The sequence below is a fragment of the Dermacentor variabilis genome, unplaced genomic scaffold (genome assembly GCF_050947875.1).
Source record: "Dermacentor variabilis isolate Ectoservices unplaced genomic scaffold, ASM5094787v1 scaffold_12, whole genome shotgun sequence".
NCBI lineage: Eukaryota > Metazoa > Arthropoda > Arachnida > Ixodida > Ixodidae > Dermacentor > Dermacentor variabilis.
In genome coordinates this window covers 22543940-22569318 of record NW_027460280.1, presented here as the reverse complement: position 1 = coordinate 22569318, position 25379 = coordinate 22543940, and the positions used below count along the sequence as shown (strand labels likewise).

The 25379-nt window shown below is 43.8% G+C and overlaps 1 protein-coding gene across 1 annotated transcript in view; it reads right to left on the bottom strand.

Moving 5' to 3' along the window:
• Positions 1–25379, bottom strand: part of LOC142565900 (WD repeat-containing protein 11-like) — a 293411-nt gene that overhangs the window by 144955 nt on the left and 123077 nt on the right. The window contains exons 10-11 of the mRNA XM_075676487.1: positions 15672–15852; positions 847–931 (exon numbers count right to left, since the gene is read on the bottom strand). Of these exons, the coding sequence (XP_075532602.1) occupies positions 847–931; positions 15672–15852 (266 nt within the window). The remainder of the gene's footprint in view (positions 1–846; positions 932–15671; positions 15853–25379) is intronic.

The following is a 25379-nucleotide window of genomic DNA, read 5'->3' as shown; positions in this document are numbered from 1 at the left end:
ATTATACCCGGAAATCTATGTGCTAACTTTTTCTATTAATATTGCTATAATGCCTCACAACATGACGTTTATATTTTTTAGCATGGTACACCTAAATTTGATACCATAGTGGAAAAAGGCACTACAATTTGACCTTGCCTGGTGCTGCTGAGTGACACATTGGTATTGTTATAAATGGAGTGTACCGCATGTGATTTGTGATGCATGTATTAAGCCTTTTACTGCATTGTATTCAGTGGATATATGCAATGATGAGCAAGTATAGTTAGGAAAATGTTTGGCTTTTACATAACTATGAATAAACCAGGACTCAAATTTAGTAAAATTTCCTTCCTTTATCCATTCTATTAGCCAATTCGTAATTAGTCAGCTCACATACTGCTGCACTGCCATTCAGTCTGGTGCATGAGAATAGAATAAAATAAGATGAACAAAATGATCAGAAACAAGGCTACAGCTCAGCTTGTCAAAGGCAAACAATGTAGCTGTAACAGAAGAAAAGTTAATCCTAAACAACAGCTGGACTACACACACACTTAACATCCACAATAGAATTTCCTGAGTAAAAACATTACAACTACCACAAAAATGCTGTTTTCCTTGCACTTACACAATTACTTGTGTACCTACAATTTCACTTTTAGAAATGTCAGGACAAAGAGAAACGTCAGCACTTTTAAAAGTATAAAAAGCAGTAAGTTGCCATATTTTGCTGCAAAAGGGCATATACATTTACAAAATGAAAAGTTCTTGCAAGTACATTTACCACACAAAAATAAAAGACGTTTGTTTACATTTATTTGCCGAATTTCTTGTTCCAATTAAGAACCTGGATCACACACTCACCTCACAGGCGTGGCATGCAGATTGAGCTCTTTCTCCAAGGTGCCAGAAGACAAGTCGAACACTTGTACACTTCCTGTTGTGTTCCCTGAAAATTAAGTCAGTCAATGGTATTATTTCGTAAACTATAACTTTTGTCCACAAAGAGTAATGATTATTATTCAAGAATGCATAAATAGTGAAATTTTCTAATCGAGTCAAATACAAATATCAGAAAAAAACAGGCTTCAAATACTGAACATTTGGAATTCCTAAACAAAGGGAAGTATAAATGTTGCGTGGACTTGCACTACCAACAAAAGGCTCATTTGCATTATTTGATACCACTAATGCTGTTAACAATTGAAAGTATTTTTTTCCTGAGAAGCTGAGAAGCTAACACTCCCACGGTTAGTTCTAGTGGTAACACATAAATATCCAAGAAAGTGGATGGGGAAACTGCGCCGCTGTAGCTCAATTGGTTAGAGCATCGCATGCGTAATGCGAAGACGTGGTATCGTTTCCCACCTGTGGCAAGTTGCTTATTCATCCACTTTCATTGCCATTAATTTATCAATTCTATAATTCAATTAATAAGTACATGTAATTTCCCCTATGTTTTCCTTGGTGTCTTTGTTTGTAGGCTTCTCATGATGTGATTAATAAAAAATCGGGCCCCTCAGTTAACCCCCTTTCTTCTCATTCTTACATAACGAGGGTCTCGAATTCGGCAACATTGATGCCTTCAGGTAGCATGTGCGGGTTTATTGACCAGTTGCCTTCACTCAGAAAGATCACATACTCGCAACACCTGCGGCAGAAAAGATGTTCCACATCAGCTACCAAGGTTTGTGAGTGGTGGCACTGGCTAACACTCCCAAGATTAGTTCTAGTAGTAACACATAAATACCCAAGAAAGTGGATGAGGAAACCGCGCCGTAGTAGCTGAATTGGTTAGAGCATCGCACGCGTAATGCGAAGACGTGGGATCGTTCCCCATCTGCGGCAAGCTGATTTTTCATCCACTTTCATTGTCATTAATTTATCATTTTTTAATTCAATTAGTAAGTACAAGTTATTTCCCCTATGTTTTCCTTGGTGTCTGTTTGTTGGCTTCTCATTAGATGTAATCTAAATAACACAAACATTCGTTCAAATGTTGCAGGAGTGTTGCATAAACCAAAGGGCATTACGTTAAACTCGTAATGCCCACCGGGTGTTGTAAAAGCTGTCTTCACCTTGTCCGCCTTGTGCATAGGTATTTGCCAATACTGGGACCGGAGGTCTAGACATGAGAAATATTCAGCACCCTGGAGGGAGTCAATGACATCATCGATTCTAGGCAACGGATATACGTTGTTGCACATGATCTTATTAAGTGCTCGATAATCAACATAAAATCGTACAGAGCTGTCTTTCTTCCGGACCGACACAACAGGAGATGACCAAGAACTAGACGACGGCCGAATGATGTCTCTTTTGAGCATGGGATCAACATTGTCTGCAATAATTTTCCGTTCAGCAGAAGACACATGGTATCGGTGGCGAACAACCGAACTGCCTTCGCTTTCGATGCGAGGCACTGCGACGGAAGTGCGCCCCAGGATTTTGTAGTGAACATCAAATAATGCCCTGTGTTTTTGCAGTCAGGCCAAAAGGTCTTCTTTCTGTACAGCAGTCAGATCGGGATTTATCGTGGCCGTTAAAGCACTGGTCGCAGCATGACCATCAGTTGTGGCAGACAAAGGTGGTGATTTGGTGTTAACAGGTACTAGTGAAAGAGGTTCGGTGTCAGTAAAGCAAGTCACAGTGGTTGGTGCCTTGGGACAGCACAACTGGCGAAGAAGTAGGGTTAAGTACAGCGATCAACGCTCTACCTTCGTGAAACTGCACCAGGCTAGGAGCAATTCTAAGCCCACCAGATAGGCAGCGACCGCTCGGTGCAAGAAACACATCACCATTAACAATGGTGTCGGAAGTCAGTGTTAGAACATGCTTATTGCCAGGGGGAATGGAAGAGTCGGTAGACGTGATGAAACGCAAGCTGTGAGCACTGACATCGGATGAAGACTCAGTGTCCGTCATATGATTCACTGACGGCAAGGTATTAAAGCTGATGCTGAGGACAGGAAGTTCCATCCCAAAATCAGTGCGTGGGTACACGAGACAGCACGATAAACTGAATGTGGTAAAGCATGCCATCAATGAAAACCCGCGCAGTGCATACACCAGAAGGCTGAATAAGAACTGCATTAGCACAACAAAGGGGAGCACCATTATATGGTGTCTTCACTTTCACAAGCGAGAACACAAGTCAGTACTAATAACGGATAGTGATGCACCCGTGTCAACCAAGGTCTGTGCTCTTCAACACACATCAAAAGCACATTTGACATGGTGCTCCGGAGGACTTTCATGTTGTCCGAAGGATGCAGCTTTCCCTCCTGAAGCTGCACTATTTAGTTTTCCAGGCGGTGATCAGAGGTCAAAGTATCCGGTCAAAGGGCGGAAGAGGAGCACGGCATCGATGATGGAGAGTGGCGACAAGGGAAACACAATGAACTGGTGGTGTTACATTTCTGTGGAGATGGGGAACATTGTGGATAATTGTAGTAGGAGTGCAGACGTTATGGTACAGGGCCAGAAAACTTATCTCTTTCCAACCTGGCATAGCCTGTCGTTCACCTTATTAACGGCATCGGCAAAACCTTGAAATGTGGCTACGGATGCCGCAATAGTAGCACACAGGTCAAGGTGGGCTCCAGGCATTGTAAGACTGAAGCGGTGGTGGTCTTGCTGTGAGAGGATTCAGGGAGACGTGCATTGCAGGTGCCTACTGTGGTGGCTTCTGGGAAGGTGGCAATAAAGAGGCAACCTGAGGGTAAGATGGCGTAGGTATGGGGTGTGGGCTCGATACTTGCATCATGGCAGCTTTTCTTCCCTCACAATACGGTGTAGGCCACCACCAGGAGGCATCACATGGACCTCAGGAGGGATTGATGAATTTTGTGCATGCAGTTCCTCTTGGATGATGGAATGGATCAGTGCATGTAGCTCACCATCATTGGACACCCTGAAATCATGTAAGTGGATCATATTGTTACACATATAAAACTATTTACAATATATTTACAAACAGTGAACGTTCGCAGAGACAGAAGAGAGCCCAGCCCAGCTGTGTCCACTTTTCATAGTCTTCAGGACAGTCGTCATTCCTTTCTTCGCCTCATCATAACACGACCCCCGTTGGAAAAAGCACCACCATGGTGCAGCAAATGGGACTGTCAAGAAGAGCACGGTAAGTTTTCAGCCGTGCAACATGAACAACATCATGTGGTGAGGCCAGGTGACATGGTAGAGCCAACGGGGACGATCTCATAGGTGAAGGTCACTTGACGTAAGATGCGGTAAGGGCCCTTGTAGCAAGTAACGAGTTTTTCCGAGAGCCCCACTCGATGGGAGGGACTAAAGGAACACAAGGGAGCCTGGTGAAAAGTGTAAGTCATGGTGCCGCTGATTGTAAACGCACTTTTGATTTTCTTGTGATGCCAATAAACGAGTATGGGCAAGCTGCCTCACGTGGTCAGCATGGGCAATGGCGTCGCGGGCATACTCGCTCCTCGAGGCATTAGCAGAGGGAAGTGAAACGTCCAAGGGCAATGCAGGGTTGCGAACAAACAACAGGTAAAATGGTGAATAATCGGCAGTTTTGTGACGTGAAGAATGGCAAGTGAACGTAATGTAGGATTGTGCAATGTCCCAGTCACAGTGGTCAGGCGAAACGTACTTAGACAGCATGTCAGTGATGGTCCGGTTCAATTGCTGAGTCAAGCCATTGGTCTGAGGATGGTACAATGTGGTGAGGTAGTGCTTGGTAGGGCAAGACTGCAAAATGTCAGCAATGACTTGGGAAAGGAAGGTACAACCATGGTCCGTGAGCAGCTGTCGTAAGGCACCATGCACTAAAATGATCTCGTGGAGGAGGAAATCCGCAATGTCAATTGCACATCTGGACGGAAGCACTCGGGTTATGGCATAGCGCATCGTGTAACCCGTAGCCACAGCAATCCACCTGTTGCTGGACTTGGACTCGGAAAAAGGACCGAGGTCTAAGCCCACTCAAAAGAATGGCTCAGTTGAGATGTCGAGGGGTTGAAGATACCCGGGAGGAAGTTCCACTGGTTTTTTTTTTTTTTTTTTGATGCTGACAGGGCTCGCCTGCCACAACGTATCGCTGTACAGAGTGAGCAAGGCCAAGCTGGTAGAAGCGACGGCGGACACGGTTGTAGGTGTGAGCGACACCAAGTTTGCCTGCAATCGGTGCGTCATGAAGCTCATGGAAAACGGCTGAGCGAAAGTGTCGAGGGACAACACTGAGAAGGGAGGGACTGTCGACGTGAAAATTACAGCGGTACAAAATGCCGTTCTGGAGGACTGACCACCATAAAGATCAGTCTGTAGTCACAGATTCAACTCACTCAATAAAGGTCTGCAAAGTGGCGTCACGGTGTTGCTCAGTAGCCATGTCAAAAAGTTCGGAGACGGAGAGAACGATGGCGGAAGCATCCATGTCATTGACGTTGGGCGTGCCTACAGGGTAACGGGACAAGCAGTCGGTGTCGGTGTGCTGGCGCCCCGATTTGTATACCACTGAATAGGAATACCCTTGCAGCTGCAAAGCCCATCATCCAAGCCTCCCTGTGGGGTCTTTTAAGGACGAAAGCCGACAGAGAGCGTGATGGTCGTTGACAATACAAAAGGACCGGCCGTATGAAGTTCATCGAGGCGCTGACACGTACTGATGATATCTGCGACGGTTGTGGGGTTCTGCACTACCAGAACATTGAATGCCACAGCCCCAATACCCTTGAGCAGATGGTGTACACAGTCACTTTCTGCCATTGAGGTGTTCAAGCGGTGGCAGAGGGTAAGAACTTCCTCTATGTACAAAGTGTATGACTCCCCCATGTGCTGAACCCGCTCAGAAAGCTTCTTCTTGGTGATATATGAGCGGACAGAAGAGTGTGTGAAAATGCGTAAGTGGTGTTTAAACATAATCCAGTTGATGAAATCGAGCTCATGGTTGTAAAACCAAGTCTTTGCGACGCCTGTTAGATAGAATGTGACATGCACAAGTTTTGGAGATTCGTCCCAGTGGTTAAAGGAACTCGCACATTTGTACTGCTACAAACAATCTTCAATGTCGTCCCCACGAAGTCCAGCAAACACCGGTGGATCCTTCAGAGGGGTGGTGCCCGTCAAAGAAGGGGTTCCCGTCGAAGCAGGCAAGGTGAATGTCGCAGTATTGGCCTGCTGGACTTGAGACATGGTCGAGTGCAGTTGGTAGAGGTGGCATCCCAAGCGGAGCTTCAGGGATGTAGTGTAGGTGAAGCTGGAGAGGGACCGGAAGCGAGAGGACTGAGGAACCGGGCAGCACACTCCACCACTTGTAACATAACGTTTAAGCTGTCACACTCTTCTTTATTCTATTGAGCGGGAGCCCCACGACACAGGCCCAAAACAGTGATGTTGAGTATGTACATATGAGTACATGAAACGTATGAATAATGGTCACAATATATAGATATATATATATTGCCACCCAGCTATTACAACTAAAACAGTTTACCACCGACAGATTGGCAAAAAAACATCTGCCTTTAGCGATGGCTGGTCCTCAGAGAGCGCGCGCGCAACCATGAACTTCGTCGTTCTCACCTTAAGGGTCCCGTGTCATCACGTGCAAACTTATTTCGTGTCATTGCTCCCCTCTCAAAAGCGACCGGCTCAGCCGCTTCAAGGGCAGCGGGCGCGCACTATGGGCAAGAGTGCCAACATGAAAAGACAAAAAAAAAAAAAAAAAACCATACAGGAATGTACACAATGCTGAAGCGGTTTGTGAGGGTTGCTTATCCCTCGCGTGCGTAGTACGGCTTCATCCGTACTACGTGGACGACTTCAGCACGGGAACAGCTTTGGTTCGAACCAGGATCAGAGTTTTGAGGCACCACCTCATAGTTCACATCACTGAAGCGGCGTACAACTTCATAGGGGCCGAAATAGCGGCGCAACAATTTCTCTGAGAGCCCACGGTGTTGCCTGGTAAGTACTGGACATTCCGTCGGATCTGGTTGTAACGGTAGGCGTCGCTATTCTGCTGGGTGCGGATGCGATTCCGAGCAAGCTGGCGAGCTTCCTCGGCTTTCTCGACGAAATCTTCAGTGGTGTCATTCCTTGTGGCTCTATGGTCTACCGGGAGCATGGCGTCTAAAGGGGTTGTAACGCGACGTCCGTAAACAAGCTCGAAAATGGTGTAAACTTGGTGGTCTCCTGCACAGCGGTATTGTAAGCAAACGTGACATATGGCAAAATTTCATCCTATGTTTTGTGTATTACATCAATGTACATGGAGAGCATGTTGGCTAATGTTCTGTTTAGGCGCTCTGTTAAGCCATTAGTTTGGGGATGATAGGCTGTGGTCTTTCGGTGGTCGGTGTGCGTCAGTGTGACGACTTGTTGCAATAACTCCGCTGTAAACTCTGTACCGCGGTCAGTAATGAGTAGAGCGGGTGCACTGTGGCCAAGCACGATGTTGTGGACGAAGAAGCTGGCGACTTTAGCAGCAGTTCCCCACGGCACAGCTTTCGTCTCCGCATAGCGAGTTAAATAGTCAGTTGCCACGATTATCCACTTATTTTGCAAGGATGACGTGGGGAACGGCCCAAGAAGGTCCGTTCCCACTTGCTGAAACGGCGCCAGAGGCGGATCCAAAGGCTGAAGGAGGCCGGCAGGCTTGACGGGTGGAACTTTCCGCCTCTGACAGTCACGGCACGTTCGCACATAGCGCTGAACCGACGAAAATAGGTGTGGCCAATAGTATTTTTGCCGTATGCGCGCTAATGTCCTCACGAAGCCTAAGTGGCCGGCACAGGGATCATCGTGAAACGCCTGTAAAACTTCCTCGCGCAGTGACGTCAGAACGACGAGAAGGAACGTTTCCTGGCTGTTCTCGAAATTTTTCTTGTACAGGACATTGTTTCGCAGGCAGTACGACGTCAATCCTCGTGAAAGTGGGCGTGGGATAACAACGTCAGCTTCCTCGAGATATCAGATGACTGGAAGCAGCTCAGACTCTGCACGTTGATAGTCAGCCATGCGCACCACGTCGATGACACCAAGAAACGGCAAATCTAGCTCCAAGTCGGAGGATGTCAAGGGATTAGGAGAATGTGACAAGCAGTCAGCGTCGCTATGCTTATGGCCGGATCTGTAGACAACAGTTATGTCGTATTCCTGGAGGCGGAGGCTCCAACGAGCGAGGCAACCTGACGGGTCTCGTAGATTGGCAAGCCAGCAGAGCGAGTGGTGATCGCTGATCGCTCGAAATGGCCGGCCGCATAAGTAGGGTCGGAACTTGTTGATGGCCCACACGACTGCTAAGCATTCTTTTTCGGTCGTTGAATAATTAGCTTCTGCTTTTGTCAGGCTACGACTCGTGTACGCAATTACATGTTCTGCGCCATCTTGCCATTGAACCAGAATGGCACCGAGTCCTACGTTGCTGGCGTCGGTGTGTATTTTAGTTGCCGTGGTGTCATCAAAATGTGCCAGCACTGGAGCGGATTGAAGGCGTTTACGCAATTTGGTGAAGGCCTGCTCTTGGTCTTCCGTCCACGCAAAGGGCACATCTTGTCACGTCAGTCTCGTGAGCTGTTCAGCAATCCTTGAGAAGCCTTCAACGAAATGACGGTAGTAAGCGCAGAGGCCCAGGAACCGCTGAACAGCCTTTTTGTCTTTAGGATGAGGAAACTCGGCAACGGCAGCGAGTTTTTCTGGGTCTGGTCGTACTCCTTGGGAACTGACCACGTGGCCTAGAAACTTGAGTTCCTGGAAGCCAAAGTAACATTTTTCAGGCTTGTTGGTGAGGTTGGCCTTGCGTATTGCAATAAGGACACTTCGTAGCCAGGCGAGATGTTCATCAAACGTGCTGGAAAACACAACATCGTCGTCTAGGTACGCTAGACACGTCTGCCACTTTAGTCCAACAAGTACAGTGTCCATCATTTGTTGGAACGTAGCAGGAGCAGAACAGAGACCGAAAGGCAGCACTTTAAATTCGTACAGCCCATCGGGAGTCACGAAGTCGGTTTTTTCACAGTCACGCTAGTCCACTTCCATTTGCCAGTAGCCTGACTTTAGGTCTAACGAAGTAAAGAACTGAGCATGACGCAGACGGTCCAAAGCGTCATCGATCCGTGGCAGGGGATAAACGTCGCGTTTGGTGACACGGTTAAGCCGTCTGTAGTCAACGCAGAAGCGGAGTGTGTTGTCTTTCTTTTTTACTAGTACGACAGGCGATGCCCACGGACTTGTCGACAGCTGGATGACGTCATCATTTAGCATTACTTGAACTTGACGCTTAATCGCCTCCCGCTCCATAGGTGACATGCGATACGGAGGCTGACGAACAGGCCGCGCCGACTCCTCTGTAACGATCCGGTGTTGCATAACGGAAGTGCGCTGGACTTTGGATGATACCATGGAAAAACAACCGACGAATTCTGTCAGTAGGCCCAGCAGCTGATCCTTCTGTACATCTGCTAAGTCAGCATTAATGTGGATGTGGGTATTCAGGCTGGCGTGAGTTGTTGCATACGGTGAAGTCACTTGTAACATGCCGATGTCGGAGAAGTCAGCAATGTCGTTCAGGAATGCCACAGCTGTACCTTGAGGGACGTGCTGATACTCATGGCTGAAGTTTGTCAACAAAACTTGCGAGCACTTATGCTGTATTCAAACAAGGCCCCGGGCAATGCAGATGTGTTTTTCGAGCAGCAGCGGGATATTTGCCTCGGCAATACCCTCACAGCCGTCGAATGCGTCGCAGGTGACGAGGGTCATTACGCTGCTCCTTGGTGGCACCGTGATGTTCTCGTCAACAATCCTCAAGGCGTTGACATACGTGTCGTCAGTGCTGCTGCCTGCTAAGGCCTGCGCCGTCGAAAATGTTACCCGCGACTTTTGTAAGTTAATCACAGCTCCATTAGCCTGCAGAAAGTGCATTCCCAGAATTAGGTCCCTCGAACAGCTTGAGGATAACGAAATCTCCGAGGTACGTAAACCCACGAATGCTCATTCGCGCTGTGCATCTTCCTACCGGGTTTAGCAGATGGCCTCCTGCAGTGCGAATCTGCGACCCAGTCCACTGGGTAGAAACTTTCTTCAGCTTGCAGGCAAGGTCCATGCTCATAACTGAGGTGTTCGCTACAGTGTCGATTAACGCCGTTATTTCTTCGTCGTCTATGGTGACGGTAATGTTCGACGTTACTACCTCTCGTAAGGTGTTTGAGTCCGTCTGTACGTCTGCGTCGTTCTGTTTTCGTCATTGTCGTCGTAGTGGAGGATCTTGCGTACGGTCCTCGTCAGCGGCCTCACCTCCGGAGGTCGCTGAACTCAGTTTTCCCGACCCGCCGGGCTAGGCGAGCGGCGTCTCAGAGCGCCACGAGTAAAGGCTTGGCTTGGTGATGGTGACCTGTAACGAGCAGGAGACGATGAACGGGGCTCCTGCCATCGCTGATCAACATTGCGACGATTCATGACGAAACTCTCCATTTCCGGCGGCCGCTCACCAGGTCGTGGACGAGGTGCATTCGGCGAGCATCCACGGAGCCCCACATGACGATAAGGACACATTCTGTAGATGTGTCCAGCTTCGCCACAATGAAAACAAAGGGGCTTGTAGTCTGTGGTGCGCCAGACGTCGCTCTTCCTAGTCCTTGCTTCGGCGATGTGCGGTGGGCTGCGAGACGGCCTGAAGCTTATGTCCATTTGTTAAGTGGGGTGTACCATGCTGCATGCACTTGAGGGTGGCGGACGGTGTACTGCTTCAGTGTAACTCATTTCGGTGTGCGGTCCCTGCTGTGGTGCCTCATACTGTCCAGGAATATGGACGGCCTGTCGGACCTCGGCGCATACCATTTCCGCAATGGAAAGTTGTCCCACAGGGGCAGTGGTCGTCTGCATCTTTTGTAGTTCCTCCTTGACGACAGCCCTGATGAGTTCTCGCAAGGCGCCAACGTCGTTACCGAGGGTAAGGGCAGAGAGCTCTTTTGAAATCATGGCGTCGCGGTTGTTTTGCCTGGCCCGCTGTTGAAGGGACTTTTCCATAGTAGTGGCTTCGTCATGGAACTCTGCAAGTGTCGTCGTCGGATTTCAAATGAGGCCAGCAAAGATTTCCTCTTTGACGCCGCGCATGAGATGGCGCACCTTCTTTGTTTCAGTCATAGAGGGGTCTGCACGTCTGAAAAGCCGATTCATGTCTTCTGTGTTCGTCGTCACTCGCTCATTCGGGCCTTGAATTCTTGCCTCCAATGCTAACTCCGCCCTCTCCTGCCTGTCCGCCCTGGCGAAGGCATTGACGAACTGCCTATGAAATTCTTCCCATGGCGTCAGTGTCGCCTCGTGGTTCTCAAACCATGTTTTCGCGGAATCCTCAAGAACAAAGTACATGTAGTGTAGCTTACGCTCGTGGTTCCAGTCGTTGAGGTTGGCAACCCGGTTAAAATGGTCAAGCCAGTCGTCAGCGTCCTCTGAAGCACTTCCGTGGAACAGATTCGGCGTCCGGATGTGATTGACGACAACGTGCGATGCTGCAGGAGTGGCAGGAGGTGGCTGGTTCGTCATTCAAGTTCGTTCGGGTAGCAGACCGTGCTGTGGCTGGAGTCCCTGGAGACGTCAGCTGGCACGTACGTGCACAGGGGTAAGCTCGGCTGAACTACTCGCTGGGCTTAGGTCTGGGCTCCGGAGATCTTAACATCGACCGTACCCAGCACCTCCACCAGAAATGTCACCCAGCTATTACAACTAAAACAGTTTACCACCAACAGGTTGGTAAAGAAACGTCTGCCTTTAGCGATGGCTGGTCCTCGGAGAGCACGCGCGTAACCACGAACTTCGTCGTTCTCGCCTTAAGGGTCCTGTGTCATCACGTGCAAACTTATTTCGCGTCAATATAATCAACTTCCATTAATTCGGCCCTGACAGGACCAATGACATTGATCTAATTATTTGGCAGGTCGAATAAAGAATATGTAAAAAAAAAATGCCAAAACACACCACTGATCGATGTGACAGTATGCTCGATTTTAACATGCCTGTGAATCAAATGAACGTCCACTTCCCATGTGTCCAAAGTAGAAAACTAACATAGAAATTACGTTCAAGCTCCTAAGCAAGGTACAAATCTAATGCAGACACAATTTTTATAGCGAGAAAAATGGGCAAGGGCCAAGATGTGTTGAACATTATTAGCCAGTTTCCTAAAGTAACTTTTGTATTATGCAGTATAGTATACATCTGCATTATGCAGTAAGGCATACGACCCCCCCCCCCCCCCCCCCATGAAGGCAGTTTTGGTTTCGTATCCGATTGCATCGTGCAGGCAATTTCCAGCCCAATTTTCTTGAAAAAAAGAAAAAAGGTGCACATTGGAATTGGGTAACTACCATAATCAGTAACAAAGCTACGGCTATTGCTTGAAAATCTTTTTAGGGCAGGCCGAGAACAGAAGTTTTTGGTGGGAGGTGATGTGAGTTCAATGCATTCATTGTCGCCCAAGCTCCGCTGAGAAAGACGCTGCCAGTAAAGGGGACGCTATGGTGGCCACCATAGGGGTGAGACGAATGCATGCTGATTGGTCAAGTTAGAATTATTTAATGAAGGCCAATTTTAGGGTTGAAATAATCAAAGTTTGGGTCAGCTGGGACATTTGGTCATGATCACATTAACAAAAAAATTCAATTACCTTGAGTCAAATTAATGGAAGCCTACTTTATACAGTGGAATGTTGTTAATCGGATCCTCAAGAGAGTGGACAAATATGTTCAGGTTAATGTGAGCTCTGTTTACTGCGAAAGATGTGCAGAGGTGAAGCACTATATGTCGTACACCATCTTAACACTGTTAGATACATTAAGCATACAGGAGTGAATGTACCAGCTAGCTTGTCTTGTGGTTTGGGCACCGCCGCTGACTACTGGATTGCCTAGGCTTCACTAGTTTCAGTTTCGAGGAGGCACTGGCAATACATCAAAACTTTTTAAAACATAGCTTTTACTGCTCTAGTTGCTGGCCGAACAACACGCGATTGTGCAGGGAGAGTCTAAATCACTGAGCGATTCACTGCAAGGCGTCCAAAATTTTGGTTGCCCTTATTTTGCTAATCTATGGGGCAAGTGGTAGTACCGCAAAGCTGTCCAGGTCCCTACATGCTAAGTATTAAAAATCTTCCAAATTTTTGCCTGCTTGAGTCTTTGCCACCGCTTTGTAGAGACAGCTTTCTGAATAGAAGAAAGATGTCACAAAAAATATATTTCAGATACTGCCTTTAAAAAGAGCTTCCTTCTGTGGTTCTGTTTATAGAGCTGCGAAAATTTTGGTTTTGTTTATTGAGATTCTATTGGGTGCATGTGCATGCGTGCCATCAAAAATAAATGGACAAACATGCAAAATGTTTTTTTTTTCCAACGTTTTGACCGGGGTTCGGCCTTCGTCAAGGAATATAGTGCATAGGAAAATACCTGCTTCTTAAGTACACAGGTATGATAAGAGGGCCCCCAATCATCTGCATAACTATTATCACATTAGGTATTAAGTACATAGTATAATTGGTATCAATGCAACTGTATAGGAATGAACACCATGGTCACTCACATGATGTGATTGCAAAATGATTTTACAAGAAAGTGATTGTAAACAAAGGCACACAACACATATTTGACAATAAAAGTCAAGGAAAGGCAAAAAGTGGGCAGAAGCTGAATGAAAAAAAAAAATACAGCTTTAGCTCAGAGGCACTAATGCAATAAGGACGATATAAAAAAAAATGTGTGTAAACAGCTCCAACGAATACTGTGATAGAAAGGTACAGCACAAAAACCGTAATAACAATGGTCTTGCAGAAGATACATTGAAAAAAATTATAGGCTTTTACGTGCCAAAACCACTTTCTTCTTATGAGGCACGCCGTAGTGGAGGACTCCGGAAATTTTTGACCACCTGGGGTTCTTTAACATGCACCTATATCTAAGTACGTGGGTGCTTTCGCATTTCGCCCCCATCGAAATGCGGCCGCCGTGGCCGGGATGTAAAAGATACCCCCCCTCCCCATGCCAGGATAGAACAAATAATCAGTAAAAAGCCAATCATCAATGGTAAATAGCATAAAAACATAACAGCAAACAAAAATGTGCCAAAGGGCCTAACATAAAAGGGTGTTTAAGAAATGCAACAAAAAGGTTTGATGCAAATGCTATAAATGAAAAGAAAAAAAAATGATGTAAACCACTGCAATATGAAAAACACTACTCATGATGTGGTGATGCGGAACAGCTTCCCGCTACATTGGCAGGAATGCCAGTTTTCCTTCAGTATCATTAATGCGAGAAGATATGGCCCTAAATTTGTAGATTTTGGGGCTAGTAAATTTGGAGCAAGTAATCAAGAGTGGGGAAGAGAGTCCATTTAAAATGATCCTCACACACAACTGGCTGTGCAGGTAACTTCCACAGAAAAGTGCAAAAAAATTTTGGATTTATTTTGCAGGATGATAAATTAAGGTCTCCATAATAAAACGAAAAATTGTGCTGGTTGGTTTACACTAACTTAACAAAAAACTGTGTGAAAACGACATAGACGAGATAGAGAGAAACGACAAACACGGGCGCTCGTGTTTGTTGTTTCTCTCTATCTTGTCCATGTCTTTTTCACACAGTTTTTTGTTAAGATGGAACCACACCAACTCGCCCAGCTCTCAGTTTTGATAGTTTACACTAAGCACGATGATAAGTAGCACGACGAAAATGACGCACAAGCATGAAAAAGGGAGGCACTGAAAGCGCTACACTGCAACTGAGGTTTATTGCAAAAACACAAAGCTTAAGTATGTACTATCAAACAGGCGAAAAAACTATAAGTGAAGAAACATTATTGTGGACCATAAATTAAATCAATCTTTACTTTCAGCAACAATATAGAAGCCTGGCTGACATGTATTGGACCTATGATGTATGAAGTATGCTTCAGCGATCTCCTTAGTGGTCGAGTCACAATGTTGATAGAGCACAGTGGTTCTTTCAAACAATGGCTGGCATCTATATGTGCAGCAATGCTAGACCAAAAAGGAACAAGGGGGACATCATAACAAATACAGGCATACAGGCAACTTGGCTGGTACAGCATCTCTGCCACATGTCAATGGTATCTTGCACACTATGCCACGCTTGCAAGCAACAAACTTAACATGTTTCATCTGGCATCCTTTCCTTGATGTATGTGCCTGTACATGTTTGTTAACAGCTGAACAGATCCCTTGAATATAGTACTTGGCGAAAAAAAGTACCCCAATGCCAAAGCGCTCCACCACTTTCTTAAGCCTATCAATACCTTCTTTTTTTGCATTTTCTTTTATTTGAGACTACAGTACACATAAACAAATATATTAAACAACATTAAGTTCACCACGACTTTAGGAAGTACTCTAGTTCTGATTATGCTAAGAGCATTGCGATTTGCCTGCATGTGCAACTAGTACCAACATTTGTAACTTGTTGCTATTTCGCGGAGCGAGTAGAGCTGATGCTACTGCTTTTCATCACACAATGATTAAAGACAATGCAATGCACAAGTTTAAGAGCTAAAATTTATTGGGTCTGCTTAGCACGAATCTGTGCAAAGCACTACACTGCGCCAACCACGTCATGAACACTCTGACCCATCAGGGTACACTTCTTTTTCAACATTACAGGACAATATAAAATACAAACTAAAACATTCAAACCAACATTGCATACCAACAGCCAGCAAGGGCCTGTAGGTGCTCCAGTTGCCAAATGTTACTGGTGGGCACATGCGACTCAGGTGCGGTCCAGGAGCCAGGGCCTCTAGGAGTCCAGTAGTTAAAAGGCGCAAGGTGCCAGTGCTGCTGCCTTTCATCATTGAGGTCAATTTTGCAGTCTGCTCAACTACTGAAACCTGCAAGTCGTGTTTCTTTTTTTAGCAGAGCGAGCAAGCATTATGTAAATAAAAACACTATGTGCAATGCACACATATGCACACAAATGCACTCATAAACATGTGCAAATAAACTTACACACAACATACATGCATGTGGCCACAACATTGTGTTGCACCTGATGCAATAACTGCCAGCTGCCTATACAAAAATTATCAGGACAAAAGGCCTGGTCAAGTACAGTCTACTCCACAATAACTAGCTAGACAGCTAATGTAGCACTACCACTTAGCTGCTTGTGGTATTGAATTACATGTGAATTGAAATTCAACACATTTAAATATCTACACATTTGCAAGGCATTGAGCAGGCCACTCTAGCAAACATGCCAAATCCTGTTTCTGTTTGCTATTTCATGAGAAAGAGGCGAGCACTTTTTGAGCAAGATCTGTTTGTTGCGCTTTTTGGAAAGTGCAACAATCTGCAATGTAACAATGTACCACAATTTATGCACAGAACACAGCAAGAAAGAGAACAAAGGAAAAGTTTCTGGCTACAGCCAAAAGCTTAAAGGGTGGCTAGAAGTTTAAAGTGTGAAGCAGTGTGAGCTCAGCAGCGCAATGCCATAGCCACTAAGCTTCTGCAGTAGCATGTTCTTCTACAAAGTTTACTGGTTTTAATGTGCCATGTCCTGAGCTATTCCATCAACAAAAAAGTTAAAATAAACAAGAAGAAAAATCAACAATGGTGTTAATTATTGTATGTTAACTGTGCGAAGCCGGGAAGAAGACAACACAAGAGAATCTTCCTAACCATGTTTCTTGACAAATTAGCCTTTTTGCTGATGATTGCGTGATATACTGAAAGATAACTAAATCAGGTGTCACAATGCTGCACCAAGCTGACCTTAACTACGTCCAAGCATGGTGTCCTGAATGGCCAATGAAACTAAACGTGAATAAATGTAATGAGAGCACGTCTTAACAGTAATACTCCTGCCTGTTACCTATATTTACTCAAAAATGCTGCCTTGAAGACTGTTAGTTCATATAGATACCTTGGCGTTGATATCTCCAACATCTTGGCATGGCAAATACACACTTTTGTGGCTAACAATGCTATGCATGATAGGTTTCCTGTGCCAAAACTTTTTGCTAGCCCCTGTTTCCTTAAAGCTACAGCTTTTACAAAACAAGTGTCAGGTCCAAACTTGAATATGCAGCTTGTATTTGGCACCCTCACTCTGCCTTGCTTGCCTCCTCTCTTGAAGCTATCCAAAACTGAGCCACTTGTTTCAACCTAACTATTTACTCTTGCAACGCTAGTCTAACTGTGATGAAAACCCATCTTCACTTCCCTGACCTGGTAGTATGAAGAAAAATAGCATGACTCGTCTTATTCCACAAGACATATTACACCCATTATCACCTTAAGAACACATTGCTCGCTGCTTCTCATTACATTTCAGACTGCACTGACCACAACTTCAAAGTTCACGCCACCAGTTCACATAAAACCTGCATGCTTTCTTCATATCAAGAACAGTGACCAGCTGGAACAATCTCCCCACCTCCACTGCCAGCAAACCAGATGCATTATCATTCAAAAGTGCAATCACTATGTTTCGTACCAAATCCCACTCTTCTCTGTAATGCCCTATCTGGAATAGAGAGCTAAAAAATAAAAATAAAAACAAACAAATAAATAAACAAATAAATAAATAGATAAATAAATAAATAAATAAATAAATAAATAAATAAATAAATAAATAAATAAATGAAGTTCCCTTAGGCAACCTGAAAGAAAATGGAGTATCATGTTCTGCCTGCTCAACATAAATATTCTAGCACCACTCCTGGAACACAAAAGAGTGTTTCTGCAGACTAACAGCTGGTTTATTGAAGCTCAGTGTAACATTATATAACTGCAATTGAAGTTTAATGGTACGTGCACTGGTGGATACACAGGGGCATGTTCACAGAATTTATCAAAGCGGCAACTCATCCTTCATGACAGATATATTGCAGCTAAAGAGATATATACGGTGGTGTTGCTAACACAGACATGCCCCCTTTTCTTGATATATAAGGGTTGTCCCATAAGTCCTCAGCCCAACACAGAAAATGTTTGTGCACAGTGTGCTAGGATCATTGCAGAAAAAGAAAAAAAAGAAATGAAAGGGAAAGGAGGAGTAAGTTGAACTCCAGAGAGTTCCTCCTTCGTTTTAAAGAAAAGGTGAAAGTCTGATGGGCTAAGAGCTTGCAAGTACACCAGGCATTGAAGCAAAGAAAAGCCACAGGAATGGATGGCAGTCACCACCAGAGAGCGCCCTTATGCTAAGAACACGCTGTGCTGTGTCACGGTAATGATATAGATGAACGCAATTCCTACAAAATTCAATAACTACACGTGATTTTACATCCTCCAGTTCACTTTAATTGCATGCGTCGTCACCTACTGATGCCCACCGAAATCAATGTGTACATCTCACATACGCAACTTTTATTGAGATAGCAATTATATGGACATTCCAAGCACATTTCTGCCGTTGGTGTCGCTGTTGCCGTGAGATTCTGTATAAAGTCCAAGGGCAATAAAATCGTCGCTGTGCACGGAATGCTGTATGTGCGAGCACATACTTTGGGGGGAGAGTAGGGAAGGCGGGGCACATTTTACTCTGGGTGGTCCAAGCAGCCGCGTGCGCCCGGCCGGGCCACTATATCTTGCAAGCCATCTGCGATGGGTATAGAGTCCAGACTGTGCTAGTACGTTTTCACGGCTTAGTTCAGATTGATGCGAGCAGCAGCACGAAGGTAGATTCGCTCACTGCTGCTGCCGCATTTCCTCACTGTAGCATTCTGACAGCAAGTTTCTGCTGCTAAACATGTGTTTATGTTTGCTTCTACATGCATAACACCATGCTTGTTAATTTAGTTAGTATGCCTATGTTTACAAGTTTATACGGCTGATAAAACTACTATCCTTACTTCGTATAGCTGTCCCCTAATTTGATATCACAAATGACACTTTGCCTTTCAGGCAGAACTGTGACTTTTTTTGTCGCATAACTTTTGAAATGCACATCTACCATAGAAAAAGTTGTGGACTGGAAAATCGCAGCGCCAAGTGTTTGGTCAACTGAGGGGCCTCATTTAAAAGTAACACATGGCTAAAAACAGCAACTTCCTTCTGGTTGAAGCTGATAACTTTTCGGACAACTCTTGTAGTAGGTTTCCAACTCTCTAGCATGCATGTTTTGTTTGCTCTTTCATAAAATATTCTAAAACTGTAAGCAAAGGCCATCAATTCAATGTACTTAGAATTAGCTCTGAAGGAGTAGTGTGCTTATAACATGAAGGCCAGCTTCGTAGACTAAATTTGGGCAATAGTGTTTTGCTCCTGTGATTCGTGCTACAAAATGTGTGCTGATAAAGTGTTCCTCATCCATGCACCAGCGTGCTAAGAGCAATGTGTGAAGTGAGAGCTGGCCATCCCAAAGGTCAACAAATGTCTACTGGGAAATTCCAGTGTGTGAAAAACATGTGGCACAGAAAGAAAGCTCTCTGAGATGAAAAGAAGCTGAAGATCAGGAGGCCAAAGCCCTGCATGAATGCACAGCAACCTCTACCAGTAATTCACTGGTGTAATGATATCTTGAAAATCAGGCTGTGTGCTCAGGGGCACACAGCTTTGTGTGAAACAATGGGTGATATCAGGTTCTATATGGCTTTGAGCACATTGATTAAGTGATTGGACGACTAAATTGCTATAACATTAAAGGTGCCATTATCTGATCTAAAATAAATGAGTTAAGGCATAAAAGGGGAAAGCTTACTCGCAATTAACACCACTAAATGTTGAGTGTGCATCAGCAAGTGTTGTGGTAATAGGTGCCACCAGGTTAGCACACACTATTTCAGAGCAGTGAGTCCCAGTCATATATAAATATTGGTGAGTGCCGCCTGCAGAAAATCAGTCGCCCTAAAGACAACTGCTGTGAGGATGTGTGTTAAAAACAGCAATAAATTAGAAAAAGGCAGATGTAGTGAACCTTCCACCTTCTTGGAACATAGAAATTTGTACTATGGTCTAAATAAACAAAGCTTTGTGGAAGAATGCTTGCAATATGCACAGCTGGCTGACAACTGATGTAAGGTTCGCATTGATTGCGTGATTGGTGGCTGTTGAGTGTACAATAAGTACTGTTATTGAATGTTAACATTAATAAAATACTTGTACTGACCAAAAGCATGCACACAAGAAAGCATTACATAATGAGAATATAACTTTGCCCTCGCATGTGCAACTAGACACTACAGGCAGCAACAACTTCTCTGATGGCAGCGCAAATGTGATGGGAATCCCAGTTAGCTTGAAACAGCTGGTTTTGACACCTTACACTTTTAGTCACCCTAGCCTTTCTACTGGGCATATACTTTTTGTCAAATATGTCAAATGTGATGCTCTTAAAGGGCCCCTGAAATGGTTCAGTCAAATTTTGTAGATGCGTAGAGTAAACCATTCGCACCACAATTTGTGTGAAGCGTCTCATATTAAGATAGCTACGGACGATTACAAGTTGCCCTCCTCCATAGTTATGCATTTTCTCCTTGACTCGTTCCCCGAGTGATCGGGGCTAAGCTCCGCCTTCACTACCGGACTCGCGATACGCTATTGCGGTAGTAATCCTCCAGTGTAAAGTGACGGCTGCAAACGCCAAATCTTGGCGCTGATGGCAGTCCGATGCACTGCAGCCAGTCCGCTCATCTGCTGCCTTGCAGAGGGACATGATGTCGCAGCTTCACATATAACCAGTCGCTACGTTTGCAGCCCACAATGCAACAAAGGTGAATCATGGTGCTCGTGAAAAGACTGAGACTGACTCTGACCGTGGAGCACTCGTCAAAATGGGCGCGTTGTAACACAAGCAGACAATGCTTGCTGTGTGCCGGAAGTGCTTAAAGTATAAACCCCATGCAAGCGATCTTGCACGTGACAGCGACAAACGATGCGATAGAGATGGCTGTCGCGTTCGCTCATCGCCTACAAGTCGTACCCCATGCGAGCGACGACTTCGAGCGACGTCTCCCCAGTGCTGCTGGTATGAGGGCAGCAATATAGGCGCCGAAACTAGCATGACGCGTGCTTTATTAACTAAGTTGGTGTGTTTTACTGTAAAAAGCAGCATAAAATACTTTTGAAAGTCTTGCAGTAGGTTCTTATCCTTGCACGTATAAAAATTCAATCGTTTGCTCGTTCCGTGCGAAAATCAGAAGTACTTGAGTTATGTACTACATCCAGTTCCGGCTTCGCGCTATTGGCTAGTCACTCATAGCACTTCCGGGTGACGAGCGATGAATTATAGATTTGCAGAACCGAGCGAACGCAAAGTGACAGCAAAGTATTCCGCATTTCATCTGAGGCGGACCTGCGCATCTTCACCTAACCGTCTTTCATTCATCTTTTCCTTGCACGTGCGCACCTTAATCTGCCATGTCTTTGATATCCCCACAAAGATTTAAGTATCAACTTTCAAATAATAATCGTTCACTGATCCATTTTAACGCTCGACGCCTTAGGAGGAATCATGCTAACATTAGTAACTTTATCAACAATCTTGATCACTCTTTCTCGTTTATTTGTGTTTCTGAGACCTGGCTTTCTGACAACGATTTCAATTTATACGGTTTTCCATCTTACAGTTCTGAGTACTGTCATCGTTCGTCCAATAATCATGGAGGTGCTGCTATTTTCATTGCTTCGGACGTCACTTACACCCGTAGGCACGATCTTTCAATAAATGTTAGTTCCTGTGAGGCTATTTGGATTGAGGCTGAACAACCTTTCTTTGCACATAATCGGAAAAATCTTATTCTTGGTTCCATCTATCGCTCCCCGTCATCTTCTGTCACTGACTTCCTACTTGCTCTTGACGTCATACTTAACAAATTATCGTTCGAAAACAAGAATGTTTTAATCGTTGGCGACATTAACATCAACTTACTCGATACAAATACCAGCGCATATTCTGCCTACTCGGACTGCTTTTTCGGATATGGCTACGAGTCACTTATTAACTGCCATACCAGATGTAGCCATAACGGAACGCAAACACTTCTTGATCATGCGTTATCTAACATAACACCGTCCCCTGTGTCGGGAGTAGTGCGTACTGATATAACCGATCATTTTCCCATTTTCGTTACATTTAACAGTCTAGTGCCAACCCCCAACATCTCTTTCAGTACATCAGTATTTAACCAAGATACATTTATTGATACCATTAGCAATACTAATTGGACTCAGGTCAATCTATTGGAAGATCTGGCAGCAGCAGTTGACAAATTCTCTGCATTGTTTTTACATGCCGTATCAATAAGCACCCGGACCGTTAGGTGTAAGAATAAATATAAATATGCCTGCAACCCGTGGATGACGTCCGCATTACTGACCAGCTTAAGGATAAAGATAACCTATACAGGAAAACTAAGCGGCAACCATTTAACTCTAAGCTGGCTCTGCGTTATAAAAAATATTGTTATGCTCTTAACATGCTACTTAAACAGGCTAAAAGGCACTACTATGATAATGGATTTAATAAACACAGCAATAATCCAAAAAAGCAATGGAAGCTTCTGAACGAATTCATGAATAAATCTTCTACGCCTGAACAATGTTCTAAAATTAACCTGAATGGTACAACATACCGTGAGCCCACTCATTTTGCCAATGCCTTTAGCGACTATTTTGCTCTGACACAAATAAATAACAACCCAGTCACTCAGCCAACCTTGTCTAGGTTACCTCACTCATTTTTTCTTTCCCCTGTTACTGTTCCAGAGGTGTATTTAACAATCTGTAGCCTTAAAAACACAAGTCCAGGTTTAGATAACATTTGCGCACACCATTTAAAGTTAGTTGCTAATATTATTTCTGAACCAATACGTATCATAACTAATCGCATTTTAGAATCCGGCACTTTTCCTCTATGTCTAAAGAAGGCTAAGCTTATTCCCGTATTTAAGAAGGGTACCAAAGACCTAATTTCTAACTACAGACCAATATCTATTCTTTCGTCTTTAAGTAAGATTATTGAACATTTATTAGTTAAACGTTTCAATAACTACCTTGAAAAATTTAGTATAATTAATCCCTGTCAGTTCGGATTTCGTTCCGGAAGTTCTACTTGCTTAGCATTGCTCTCTTTAACCGATTTTATTAAGAAATCTATAGATTGTGGTAAATTCATTGGCTCTGTCTTTTTGGATTTCACCAAAGCTTTTGACACGATTAACCACAGCATTTTGTTCACTAAACTTGAAGCATACGGTATTACTGGTCCCGCTTTAACTCTATTAAAAAGCGATTTGTTGGATAGGCAGTACGTGGTTTCTGTAGCGGGTGCCCTTTCTCAAACTAAAATAATTAACTTAGGTGCACCCCAGGGGTCCATTCTCGGTCCATTACTATTTATTATTTACATTAATGACTTATCCGACCTTTTACATTCATCTCACTGCATTTTATACGCCGATGACACCACCATATCATTATCAGACACATCGTTAATCTCATTAACATCGAAGTTAAATGCTGCGCTAACTGACGTTATAGAATGGTGTCTCAGTAATTACCTAATTATTAATCCAGAGAAAACTAAATATATTATATTCAATCGTGGTCACAGGGTCCTAACTACTCCACTAGCGTTAACACTTGGTGCTCATCAAATTCCATCCAGTGACTTGGTTCTATTCCTCGGTGTTTTCCTGGACGCTAACCTCAAATTTGACTCCCACGTTAACAATATTAAGAAAAAAAACGGCATTTGGCATTTGCGCTCTAATAAAAGCACGCGCCTTCTTTTCTCGCAAGGCTCTTTTATCACTTTACTTTGCTTTTATCCATAGTCATATTAACTATGGAATCGCTTCCTGGGGCAACACATACAATTGCCACCTGTCATCAGTTCAGCATTTACAAAATCAAGCCATTCGTATCATTACTAGGAGTCCTCGTCAGTCAAATGCATCCATTTTGCTCCATCAAAACCTCATTTTAACGACCGTGAACTTGTTTCAATATAATTTAACAATCTTATTTTTCAAGTTACTTAACAACCAATTGCTTTACGAATTCGTTAACCTAAATGATTTACATAACTACAATAGAATTAGGTTTGCCTTTAACAGAAATTTTTTACTGCCTCGTGTCCGTACCAACCATGATAAACTAACATCATCTTTCGCTGGCATATCTTTATGGAATCACTTGCCATCAAACATAAAATCACTCACATCATTCTATGCCTTCAAAAAATCCCTTAAAGGGTTTCTTTTGACGCAGTGATGCAATTATGGTTCCAAATGTTTTATTTATTATCACTATTTTTCTTATGTTTTGCTGTTCACATGCTTGCTGTTGCCTTTAGTCGTTTTGTTCATAATGCTTCTTTTTATGTGTTCTCATGTTTTTTGTGTCTGTTGAAATTTTGTATATGTATATTTCTAGCACACTTATATTTTTACTTCATGTTCATCTTGGCCTGCCGATCATATTTTTCTCTATTTCGTTCTGCTCCTTCTTTACATAATTTAAAGGTTCTGTTGTACGCCGATATTATTTTTATTTTTTGTTAGCAGTACTGTACATTGTAATCATAATCACTTTTCTGTTGTTGCACTAGAGCTCTTCGTTTCTGTTAGTGTACATTCTATAAATTTTATTTCTGTCCTGCCACCTATGTAATTTTTTTTTCTTATAATTATCCACCGAGGGTCCCGGTTACAGTCTTCGACTTTGGGACCCTCGTCTGTAAAACGAAAATGTAACCGTTTCTTTGTTTGTAATGAATAAACTTGATTTGAATTTGAATTTGAAAATGGGTAGAGCGGCTTAAAATTCAGTCGAGTGATGTGCTGCAATCGGCAGATCGGCAGCGATGAACATTTTTAAAGCTTTATAATAAGTTACATGCTTAGATGCGTCAATTAATGATCAGAAGGACCTACTCTAACGACTCGGTACATTTGTACAATATCGTCAAAATTGTTTCAGGGTCGCTTTAAGTTGCATGTCACCACCTTATAGAAAATCTTTTTGCGATTTTGATCTTAAAAACAATTTTGTGTCTATCTTGGTAAAGGGTGGTTTTAAAGGCCCTTTAAGTGTATTACACAGCAAAAATTAAAAATCCTATTTTTTCTTTTTGTTGATGAATAATGACTGAACAGTCCGGACTGCCAAATAGAGTACATGAATGGAAAAAATTTCATACTAAGTGTAGTAAAGTAAGCAAGCTATGCAATGAATTAAAATACTTGCCGTCTGCTAAGTGTGAAGCTGTGCTCTAGCCAAAAAACTAAAACTAGACAAAGAAAATGGCAATTTAGATGGTCACTTTTCAAATGAAGCATCATAACATCAGGTTATTTAACTTATATTGCCATAGTTTATTGCACAGGCTATCAATATGTGCAAAAGGAGCATGTAAAGTTTCATTAAAAAATATTTACTCGTATTGGAGTCATCCATGTTTATGTAACAA